The sequence below is a fragment of the Solanum stenotomum genome, chromosome 9 (assembly GCF_019186545.1).
Source record: "Solanum stenotomum isolate F172 chromosome 9, ASM1918654v1, whole genome shotgun sequence".
Taxonomy (NCBI): Eukaryota; Viridiplantae; Streptophyta; class Magnoliopsida; order Solanales; family Solanaceae; genus Solanum; species Solanum stenotomum.
Window position 1 is genome coordinate 37,070,027 of NC_064290.1, and position 12,534 is coordinate 37,082,560.

A 12,534-nucleotide genomic window follows, 5' to 3' on the forward strand; every position below is an offset into this window, starting at 1 on the left:
TTTTTTAGGAAAATAAGTCAAACACAATTTAATTATCAAAAATACTTTTCAAAATGAATTAGTCAAACACAATGTAATTATCTTTAAAGTGGAATAGTCAAATAAAAATTATTTTTCTCCAAAAGAATTACTTTTCTAATTTTTTTTAAAAATAAAAGTGTGTCTAAATAAGCCGTTCGAAGCATTTTTAAAACTTCATCAAACATTAATTATTATGTAAAAATACTTTTCAAAATTAATTAGCAAATACTACAATTTATTTCTTACCAAAATTTAAAAATAAATTGATTTTAGAAGTATAAATCATAAAAAAATGTCGGTGAGGTAAAAGTTAAAACTGAAAGTAAATAATGTTAAATGGAGTACTATATTAAAGTCTGTATTTTTTTCATAGTGAAAAGAATTAAAAAAGAAAGAAAGGAAGTTGTATTATGCTATGGAGCAAGAAAGAAAAGTTTGTAGTGGGCGCAGTCCCGAGTCCCTTGTTTTGAACCGCCCACTGTGTGATAGAGATACAGGTGGCGTATTCCACGCAGCCCCCAAAGAAGCGAACAATACCTTTTTTTTATTATTAAAGATTAAAGATTAAAGAAAGAAGGTGTACTGAACTCATCTCCATAACATCGTTGAACTTGTTCTCTGAAATTCCAACTCCAATGGCAGATTCTGTGTTTGCTCATGTTGTTCATGCTCCTGAAGATCCCATCTTAGGGGTGGGTATATACCTCTTTCCACTCCTAACTCCTCTTTGTTTTTGTTGTTAGACTTAGGACCAACTTTAAAAATTAGTAATAATCAGTTGATGATTTGATCTTGGAGATCATTTGATTTGATTGATGGCTATGTGGTTTTCGATTCTATTGCATGGATCTAGGTTTTTCTTTTATTTCCCGAATGTGTTTGTGCGTGTATCTTATTTTATGTTGATTCAATAATACAGGTAACAGTTGCTTATAACAAAGATAGCAGCCCAGTCAAAGTGAATTTGGGTGTTGGCGCATATCGAACTGAGGTCTCTCACTCACTCTTTACCTTCCTATTTCTTTAATCTACATACAACTTGCTCATTCAATGAATCTTTTTTCCATTTCCTCCCCTTATGTATAATTAATTAATAAAATTAAATCAATTATATTTGTTTCCATCATTCCAATGATACAAATAAAGATATTTTCTTGCTGCTACCTCTGTTTTTTTTTTTTTTCTAGTGATTGGTTCTTTAATCCAAAGCTAATTGTTATTGTAAAGTTTGAAGAATCATTATTCTAATGACAACTATGACAGGAAGGAAAACCACTTGTTCTTAATGTCGTGAGACGAGCTGAACAAATGCTTGTCAATGACACGTGAGTTGGTTGCTAAATTAGAGACTTTATCTTATGGGATATCACTTGAAACCAACATTCTAATCTAAGCCTACTATGTAATGTAGGTCTCGAGTGAAGGAATATCTCTCAATTACTGGACTTGCGGATTTTAACAAATTGAGTGCCAAGCTTATATTTGGTGCTGACAGGTTTGAAGATTTTTCGCTCTTTCTAAATATTGCTTGAGTTTAAATGGGTGCATTTTCTAGTACGAGAGACTAAATCCATATCTGTTTTTATCACTTTTATTCTGTAAGTTAATGTCTTTTTCACGTTTGCATTTTGGAAGGTGAAAACTATGGTAGTATCTTCTTGAGCACCATTTCCTTTACATAATAATCTATACATGTCGTGCGTACATCCTTTTCTTATTGATAGTAAAAGGCTGCTGAACCACTTATCAACAACAACAACTACGCTTCAATGCCAAGCTAGCTACTGAATTATCACTGTCCATGTCCATTCCATTTAGACCTGTCTAGCTGAACCAATTATCTCCTTAAAGAGGAATGAAATGCTGCTGAACCTTCAAAGTTCTTCCTTCAGTCTTGCTTGATATTTTGATGAGAACTGATGACCTTTATTTGGCATTTCATCTTATTATCACGTTCTTGCATCATAAGAAAATTGTTCTAGACTTATTTTTCCCTCCTCTTTGTTTTGAACTGATTATCTGTGCATGGTGAATGTGATATCAAGAATTCTGTTTCTTTTATCACGATTACTCCTTGTTAAGTTGAGTTATGAGTTATTAATTTACTTGTTAGGACATCAGCAGATATTTTTAAATGTATCTATGCTTATGTATTTGTTCTGTTGCTGATACAGCCCTGCCATTAAAGAGAATAGGGTGACCACTGTTCAGTGCTTGTCGGGCACTGGTTCTTTGAGGGTTGGTGCTGAGTTTCTGGCCAGGCATTATCATGAAGTAAGTATTCCTTACACTCTTTCCCTTTATATGTCTGAATCAAAATGACACTTGAATGAACATTCTACCATTGTCTTGTTTCCAGCATACTATATATATACCACAGCCAACATGGGGAAACCATCCTAAGATTTTCACTTTAGCTGGGCTCTCAGTAAAATATTATCGTTACTATGACCCAGCAACACGAGGCCTGGATTTTCAAGGTACCACTGTTACCAATGTTCTTAAGTACTCTTGTAAATAAGAACAAACTCTAAAGAGAAAAAAGAAAAAGAACTCGCTCTTTTTATACACTAGTTGACTTGCTCCTTGTCGTGTTTGGATAGATCTATATTTTATGTGTACCTATAACAAGATTTTTATTTATTTAATTTTGCTTTTCTTTGCTATAGATATAATCACCTTATCTGTGGCTTCCCCTGCTTTTGGTGTTGAGTATACTTAAAAGGTGGGTTTATTATGACCCCTGCAGGATTATTGGATAATCTTATGGCTGCACCCTCTGGTGCAATAGTTCTTCTCCATGCTTGTGCTCATAACCCAACTGGTGTTGATCCAACAATTGACCAGTGGGAAAAAATCAGGAAGTTGATGAGGTCCAAGGGGTTATTACCTTTCTTTGACAGTGCTTATCAGGTTAAGCTTAAGATGGGATTTTAACATTCAAGTGATACTTCGTTTAGAATGATTGCTAAATATTTTGAAGCCCACAATCTATGTACTAATGGGCTGCTCAACTGACCCTACTGTATTACATAATTTCTTGATATTGCAGGGTTTTGCCAGTGGGAACCTAGATGCAGATGCACAATCTGTTCGCATGTTTGTGGCTGATGGTGGTGAATGTCTTGCAGCTCAGAGTTATGCCAAAAACATGGGACTGTATGGAGAGCGTGTCGGTGCCCTTAGCATTGTAAGTCCTTTGTCAGTTTAGTTACTTTCCCTTTTTATTAAGTGATACAATTGGGGGCTGAAGAATTATCATACTATTTATGTCTTAAAGATACTGTTTTTCTTTAAATACACTATTCAAGTTGTATTCCCTGAAAAGCTTAAAGTTCTGCAGCACAATGAACACAGTCTCTAAAGATTCACAGCCAGATTTAAAATATTTGAAGGCTGCTTTATTTGGTAGATGTGCACTTGTTTACTTGGTGTTGCGGCCTCAATACAATTCTGTGATTTTGGTTATCCTCTCTCTTTTTTTGCTTGTGGCCATGATGTTTTCGTCCTTCCTTCTTTCTGCCCTATTGCTTTTTTTGAGGGCCTCTGTGTCCACTTAGATTGTAATTGGACAGAGTGGAAATGGTTGGTAAATAATATGTTTAGGAAAAACGGTCATTCTCTTTGTGTTTTAGCTATAGACAGTAAAAGCTGAACAAGACTAATATAATTTTTTGTTGTAGGTTTGCAAAGATAGCAATGTTGCAAGCAAAGTCGAAAGCCAGCTAAAGATGGTTATAAGGCCAATGTACTCAAATCCACCGATTCATGGTGCGTCTATTGTTGCCACTATACTCAAGGACAGGTTTGTGCAGCTATTACAATATTCTTTTTGCTCGTCAGTAGATAGTATATAGCTTCTACATTTTGACGCCGTTGTTATCTATTGGTAATAGACAAATGTATGACGAGTGGACAGTTGAGCTGAAAGCAATGGCCGAGCGAATTATTAGCATGCGCCAGCAACTCTATGATGCCATGCAAGCTCGAGGTATCTGATTTTCTGATTTGTTCTTTCTAGTGAGGCTTGCTGTGTCTGTCTGATTGGTGTGACTGGTACTGCTATGAGAACTTTTTCTGGAGAAAACACATGTAATTGTTCCGTTTAGTATTTAATGCAAGTTTAATTCTGTTTTGCAGGTACTCCAGGTGATTGGAGTCATATCATCAAGCAAATTGGGATGTTTACGTTCACAGGATTGAATGTTGAGCAAGTCTTGTTCATGACTAGAGAGTATCACATTTACATGACATCTGATGGGTAAGGACACCCGACTGTTGATAGTGGTTTCATTCTTTAGTTTGTTACGGTGGATCACTCTTTTGTCAATAGAAACTTAATGACTTCGAACTTAGAAGTGCTTATTGTTGATTGTTTCTGCTTGAATTCTTTAGAAAGGAGAAATTTCGAACTGAAAGTTTCAGTTTGGAAAATAAGTATAAGAAAGTTCAGCTCTGTCATCCATATCAGTACTTAACTTTACCGAAGAGATTGCTGCTACTGTTTTTCTTCCCCTCGTTCCTAATTACACCGTTTTTCTAAAAGCATTACATTCAATCCATGTCATATTCACTTCTCTGGTATGAGTTTGAAACATCTTTGTTGAAGTTGGATTTGGTTAAAAAAGATGCTCATTACTAGTGACATTTTTCTCCTTGAAATTTTTAAAAGAGGAAAATCATTGTCTCCTTTCTCATTTGCAGGAGAATTAGCATGGCAGGTCTTAGTTCTCGGACAGTTCCTCATCTTGCTGATGCCATGCATGCTGCTGTTACTAGGGCGGCCTAGATTAGTTGCATTCAAGAGCAGTTTTATTAATATTGAATCTACTTTCCATGATCGCCTCCTTATCCTTTGATCTTAAATAAGACGAATGTGTCTATGTAGACATACTTTATATTTGGAAATTTCATTCTAAAGGAATTTGATGATGTCTTCTGCTAAGGCGAAATGTTATGAATTCTTATTTTCTCGCACATGTTGGTTGATTGATGAATTAGAAATATTGGACATCAACAAGTATCATCACATACTTGGAAAAAAATAAAATAATCCTAGGTTGCTCGCTATTGTGAATGATTTCTACTTAAAACTATGAAGTGAGTTATGCTGATTTACAAGATGAACATGAAGCGTTTTGTCCAAAAATGGATCTCTTTCTTCTTGTGTTTATGGTTTTTTCTCATGTTTGGGGAAGAGCCTCCAAGTTAGTCTTATTTATGTCTGCCTCTCCTTGTTCCATATTCCAGCCCATGAAGTCAAATAAAGTCATTGAGGTAGGTGTTTCTGCTGTACAATCCGACTCTTGTTTAGGAGTGGACACAACACTTTGTGGTTTTTGAGGTGATGAATCAGCTGAACGGTTCCACTTTGCTATTGCAAGTGATGGATCTTGTGCGACAGAATCTGCGTATAGGACATCCTCGATGCGTGATGTAACTGTGTTGGCTAGACTCTCCAGTACTCTTGAATAGCTCTCTAGAACAGAATGTCCCACATCCTACAGTCAGAAAGGTGAAGGAACACACACTTGATAACATGTTCAATCAATATTTATCATAATGAGTATGATACTACTACTACTACTTACTCTGTTATATTGAATTTTACTTATCTCAAGGGAAGATTGAGGGATTTCAGGAAATCTGTGTTTTATCAAGAGTAAGATAGTCTCTGCTCTCTCTTCAAACAGCTCCCTCTTCTCCAAACTCACAGCTGGAACCCACGAAGATTTTGCATCTTTTTGGTGCATCTTTCTCTTCCAAATCACAATAGATGCTTCAATTCTGTCTTTCAAGTTAACAACTTTGTGTTCCGATGACATGTCCATTGTTGAAAGGAATTGTTCTGGATCAAAAAACTCAACCGTGATGTTCTTGTAGATTGAATCACCAAGACTTGATCTACCATTCTACAAAAACCAAAAAAAAAAAGTCTCAGATAGTATATTAAAATGTCTCTTCCCTCTTCAATGAGTGAATGAATGCTTCTCACCTTGGGGAGAGAGTCGATGTAGTTTTCAGGGACTTCCATTTCTGCTAGTATTTGGGCATTAATCGCCATAGATGCTTTGAGTACTTGGTTCACACAATCCTTCTGATATTGTAGCCATCTTCTCGATTCATCTGAGAGGCCCTCGGGTGGAACCTTGATGGTAGGTAGCCACCACTTATCACTTCTCTGGACACCTTTTTCAGAATCATCAGCATCTTTTGAGATATACCAAAATTCTTTTGCGTCTTTGAAATTATCTAAGCAATCCTGATTCATATATTTATGTAGAATTAGAGTTGATTCTGATTCATTTATTTAAATAACAACACTATAGGGTAGGGTTGTTCTCACAATGAGCATTGCATCGAGCTTCTTTAGAGCAGGGATGTTCATGAGCAGATCTTTTCTTTGTTGAGTAATCATTATCTGTCAAAACAGCTTATTGTTATTTCAGTCTTTGAATGTTCAAAATTAAGATGGTGAAATACATACCTCCATGTTTGTTCCATCTTTTGATTTTTGTTGTCCAGGGACAAACTCAACAATGTAATCTGTCACAGATAAAAGCCAGTCGATTTCTTTTCTCCATCTCTCTTTTCTCTTTTGAGACATGGGCTCCAATTTTGATTGTTCTCCAAAAATAGAAGCTATAATAACATATGTTGGAATCAAGAGTTAGAAAGTAGTTGTGTGTGTTTTCGATTATATTATATTATATTATATTACCAGCTAGATTGGTAATGGCATTTGATAAAGCGAGAGCTGATGAAACACCTTTGCCTCCTCCTGACATATCCTCTCCTAAAAGCATCTTCGAAAACCTTTCTTTCATCAACTCCATGTCTGGATAAATGTATTTGCATCAAGTTCAAGCATGCATGTTGTGTATCAATATAGATAATAATGTGAAGAACGAATTACCTGAAGGTTTGGCTTTTGGTACCTTGGTCGTCAAGGTTGAAACAAGTGATGGATCAAAAGCAGTACTATCTATCTGTTGATTTTGTAAAGGTATTATTCCTCCTCCTCCTTCTCCGATCTCCTCTTCGTCATCACTACTACTCTCCCCTCCAATGCTATGTGCCAATTTACTTGGAAGCTCAAGTATCTTCCTAAAATTGAAAGACCTCGACTTCTGATACTTATTTTCTTCCTTCACCATTTTTGTTTCAATTCCCTAATTACCAGATCTAATCACGAAATAATAAAAGATCTGTCCTCTTTGATGTAATAATACTTTCTACAAGTTTCCCTTCAACAATTCATAAATATATAAATCCCTATTTATAATGTATGATTTTTTAACAAAGGGATTCAATTCAGACCCTTTCAACATTGAATATTAATATGTTTTTGCCCTCAAAGAAGGTGAGAAATGGAAAATTAAGAAAACCTTCCCTAATATGAGAATCATGAATGTGTAAAAGGTTTCTTATTCTCCTGAATTTTCTCAAGGGGTTTGAGAAAATAAGGGAAACAATAATAAACAACACATAATAGTTCTTGATTTGTTTTAATAGAATGTGGTTGATTTTTCACATGCAGCACAAAGCCTGGGAAACCCTACAATCCACAACTAACTATATTTTATTTTGAGATGGGAGTCTATTTGTCGGGTGACTGCCATAAATAGAAGAAAGACAACATTGGAGTCAACCCTTTTACTCGTACTAGATTTTACACAAATTTCATAGTGTTATCACTATTTTTTTTTCAAATTACAAAAATCCCTTAAATTTGGTGGAATCCAGATACATCCCAAAACGTCCCGATACATTACATCTCGGTTTCAGATACATTTCTCAACATCCTGATACATCACATACGCCTCGATATATCGTGAAGTGATGTATTCAACTGATACATCGCGTAAGATGATGTATCCGACTAATACATCGCGTAAAGTAGGGATTTTTGTAAATCTTTCAACGAAAAAGAGCCGAAAATACCCTCGAAGTATTGGAAATGGTACACAACTACCCCCATCCACCTATTGGCTCCCAAATACTCTTCCCATCCACCTTTGGGTCCAATTTTAGCTACTTCTTTAATGGACTACCATTTAAAATAATTAAATAATTATTTTAATTACATGGCGCTCAACCATTGGTTGTAATTTAATTATTTAATATAATTTTAAACTCACCCATTATCCACCTATTTGTAACTAAACCCTCCCCAATACTTACTAAACCCGCCCCAATACTTACTAAACCCACCATCCCCAATACAAAAAGAACCATCTAATAAAAACAACCCTAAACCCTTCGTTCCCAATATACACTTAATTTCCCCAATTTTATTTCAATTGTCTTCCTATTTAGAAGATCAATGTTCATCTTCTTCGATTTGTTAAAATTGTCAGTATGTTCTTCGATTTCTTCTCATGAAGAACTTCAATCCTGTACATGTAAGTGCGGATTTATGGCAAGAGATTTTATTGCTACAATTAGGGGTGTACAAGTCAAACCGTAAAGTCAAACCGAACCGACGAACTAAATCAAATCGAAAAAAACCTGATTTGTGGTTTGGCGGTTGAAAAAAAAATGACCATTCTTGGTTTGGCTTGGTATTAAAAGGAAAAAAGTCAAATCGAATTCAAACCAAACCGACATAATATATATATATATATATATATATAATTTTATTTTATTTATAGATAAAAAATATTATTTATAATCTACTTTGTTATTATATTTTTAGTTAGTTCATAGTTTTCAATGTTTATATATTTTATTTTAAATTTGAGCTTGTAAAATTTTGTAAATATTATATATATATAATTTTATTTTATTTATAGATAAAAAATATTATGTATAATCTACTTTGTTAATATATTTTTAGTTAGTTTATACTTTTCAATGTTTATGTATTTTATTTCAAATTTGGGCTTGTAAAATTTGTAAATATTTTTTTTTGTATTAAGATCGAAACAATTATATTGTTATAATTTTTCAAATTCGAAGTTAACAATTTACTTTGTAAATATTTCATTTTGTATTCAGTTTGACTGTATCCTTAAATCTTATTAATTTAACATAATGAATGTTGATATTTTTTTAAAAATAATATTTTATACTCATGTGAATTTTACCGTCTTTACGAAAATTTCTATTCATTTAACATTTCTTATGTTTAGCGTATCACACAGGTAAGTAAAAATATATTTGATCTTTTTTTCAAACACCGTATAGTTGTAAAATATCGAAAAAACCAAAAAAACGAAAAAAAACCCGAAAGAACCGACTAAAACCAAAATCAAAAAAATTAACTTTGTGTGGTTTGATTTGGTTTTTATATTTAATAAACTGACATAATTGGTTTAGGTTTTTTTTAATGAAAAACCAAACCAAACCGACCTATGTACACCCCTAGCTACAACTCTTAAAACTGGAGGACGTCGATTCTACAAATGTCGTCGTCTTGGGTCAAATTCTTGTGGTTATTTCAATTGGATTTGAAAACTTCCACGTCATCTGTCAACCATGATTCATAATAATGAAATGCATATATACCAATATTTCTCCACTCATTTTAATATTAAAATAAGAGAATTCACCAATTTAGTTGAAGGTAGACTATTATGCATAATGAAGGTGTGCTCTACATTGAACCTTCACTTAGTAAAACAATAACCTTTACTCCAGAGTCAGTAATGGTCTCAGACTTTAACTATGACTGCTTAAGGAAAATAAAGTATCATTTCTTACATAAAACAATCAAGGCGTTGACATAAGCTTTAATAGCCAACACATTACAATCTTGTGCTATCTCAGTTTTCATAAGTGTTTTTTGAGAATAAACTCATTCTCATAGAAAGCGGCCTACTTTCATACTCACATAGGTGAAATCTGTCATGGGTTCTCCTATAACTTAACACCCCACTCATACGAGATACAAGGTAGGGTTTCCTCATATATGACTTAGTTATTTGGACTTCAGTTTTCATCCCCCTTGATGTGCTTTAGACCCTTATGTCATGACCCGCCACTTTGCCCTTCAAATTTGACATAAAAATAAGGAGGAAGAATCTAGAGTTATTGAGAGAGGTTAGTGGAAGACTATAGAATTCCCTAGATCTTTCCTTTGAAGACTCTATAATGCCTTAGAAAATATCTTAGAAAGCTTTAGAATTTCCTAGAACATGTAAAGAATTCTAAAATAGGACTAAAGTGTAAATATTGTAGGGACTTGCAAAGTAAATATTATTTATACTTAGGCCCCTAAGAAGTAGTATAAACAGAGGGCCTCTCATTTGTAAATTATTTAACAAAGTGTAAGCATTCCACAAGCAATACAAAGCCTTCTTCCAAAAGCTTTCTAAGTCTTTTCATGACCTTCTCTTTGCGGTCTTAGTTTCAAAGGTCTTTACTTGAGCTTACAAGATCTTGAAAGATAATTGAGTAGGTATCATCGTCATCACTACTAATCTCCGATCTCCAATGCTATGTGCCAATCTACTTGAAAACTCAAGTATCTTCCTAAAATTGAAAGACCTCGACTTTTGGTACTTATTTTCTTCCTTCGCCATTTTTCTTCCAATTCCCTAACCACATACATAGAAAATCTCTGATCAAGTTTCCCTTCAACAATTAATAAATATACAAATACTTTTATAATTATAATGAATAGTTTTTAAAGAAAGGGATTCAATTGAGACCCTTTCAACATTGAATATTACTTACTATTGGCACACCCCCTAAATTAGTGTTTGCAATAGGCCTTTTGTACACATATTTTTGCTATGTGAGAAATGGAAAATTAAAAACCCCCCTCCTTTTTGGTCTAAAATGTGAATCATGAATGTGTAAAAAGGTTTCTTAGTTTCCTGAATTTTCTCAAGGGGTTTGAGAAAATAAGGGAAACAATAATAAACAATACATAATAGTTCTTGATCCATTTTAATAGAATGTGGTTGAATTTTCACATGTAGCACAAAGCCCGAGAAACCCTTCAATGGACAACTAACAATATTTTTATTTTGAGATGGGAGTCTATTTGTCGGATGACTGCCATAAATAGAAACAAGACAACAATGGAGTCAACCCTTTTATTCGTACTAGATTTTACACAAATCTCATAGTGTAATCATCTTATCACTATTTTTTTTTTAAATTACAAAAATACCTTAAATTTGGTGGAATTCGGATACATTCCAAAACGTCCTGATACATTGTATCTCAGTTTCGGATACATTTCTCAACGTCTAGATACATCACGCACGTCTTGATGTATCGTAAAGTGATGTATTCAACCAATACATTGCGTAAAGTGATGTATCCGACTAATACATCGCGTAAAGTAGGGATTTTTTAAAATTTTCATCAGAAAAGGACCTAAAATACCCTCGAAGTATTGAAAATGGTACACAACTACCCCTATCCACCTATTGGCTCCCAAATACTCTCCCCATCCACCTTTGAGTCCAATTTTAGCCACTTCTTTAATGGACTACCATTTAAGATAATTAAATAATACTTTTCATTAGGTGGCACACTGATGAACCTCAACCACACCTCATCCAATTCTAGGTGTGGGTGATTGTAATCTAGTATAAAATCCAATGAAAGGTTGGGGTCAAATCCACAGGGAGCAGTACAAGTTCAAATTCAGTTACAAAGTTACAAATGTAATCTAATTGGCGATAGGAATAGAAATTATCGTAAACATTTAGTTAAATTGAAAGGGGTGATAACAAATGTCAGATAAGAGGGATTGGTTTGTCAATAATCAATTGAAACAATTATGAAAACAGGGCGTTTCAACAATATTAAGAGGAATTATAGGGATGTGATCGATTATAGGCTAATTATGCTATATGGGTAATTGAAGTTTATTAATAATTTTTTGAATCGCTGTACGTAGGCTAGACTATAGGTGTAATAGTTTTTTCTCGAACAACTATTACTGTTCAGGCGAGTTCTCTCGAACCTCGACAAGCTTAGCATTACAAAACAACCCAAAACCTTAATTTATCTACTCTCTTGAGCTAGATAGGTAGGAGCGAGTTCAGATTCACTCTCTTGAGCTGAACCCATAACAATCCACACACTACAATCATCAATCGATAACCTTGGTTTTAGAACCTCTCTCTCGAGCAAGCCCAAAAAACTAAGCTAACATTATATTTGCAACTACAATTCATGAATTACTACTCACCTTTGATCAAACCCACATTAAAACAAAAATTAAATCATTAAATAACAATACCCATAATCTAATTAAGCCAATAATCACATGATCACACCCCAAGAATTGAGGATTTAGCTACACATCATAAAAAGAGAGAAACAATTACCAACTTTAGTAGCCATGATTTGGGTAAAATTTTCCACGTCTCTACAATGCTCCAAAATTGAATAAATTCGAAAACCCAATTGCAATTCCTCAAAATTTTATCTTAAAAGCTTCAAAGAAAACTAAAATTCTTCAAAACTCTGGAATCAGAACTGTGGGTACTCAGGGAAGACCCTTTTTCCTCTATTTAAATTTCAATTTATAGTTTCACAATTTTTGGC

The 12,534-nt window shown here is 34.0% G+C and overlaps 2 protein-coding genes across 2 annotated transcripts; one reads left to right on the forward strand and one right to left on the reverse strand.

The window, feature by feature from the left end:
• Positions 1 to 470: 470 nt before the first annotated feature.
• On the forward strand, positions 471 to 4,982 carry LOC125876421 (aspartate aminotransferase, cytoplasmic). The gene is made up of 12 exons (XM_049557604.1): positions 471 to 713; positions 941 to 1,012; positions 1,285 to 1,346; positions 1,433 to 1,516; positions 2,196 to 2,295; positions 2,381 to 2,501; positions 2,771 to 2,934; positions 3,074 to 3,211; positions 3,705 to 3,826; positions 3,918 to 4,012; positions 4,162 to 4,282; positions 4,726 to 4,982. The coding sequence occupies exons 1-12, from the start codon at positions 657 to 659 to the stop codon at positions 4,808 to 4,810; spliced, it is 1,221 nt and encodes a 406-aa protein (XP_049413561.1). The 5' UTR covers positions 471 to 656; the 3' UTR covers positions 4,811 to 4,982.
• Positions 4,983 to 5,180: 198 nt separating this feature from the next.
• LOC125876422 (rop guanine nucleotide exchange factor 12-like) lies at positions 5,181 to 7,191 on the reverse strand. Its single transcript, XM_049557605.1, has 7 exons — positions 6,938 to 7,191; positions 6,743 to 6,859; positions 6,509 to 6,663; positions 6,368 to 6,442; positions 6,017 to 6,283; positions 5,613 to 5,933; positions 5,181 to 5,522 (listed from the first exon to the last, which is right to left on the reverse strand). Exons 1-7 carry the CDS (start codon positions 7,176 to 7,178, stop codon positions 5,205 to 5,207), a joined length of 1,494 nt encoding a protein of 497 aa, XP_049413562.1. The 5' UTR covers positions 7,179 to 7,191; the 3' UTR covers positions 5,181 to 5,204.
• Positions 7,192 to 12,534: the final 5,343 nt, after the last annotated feature.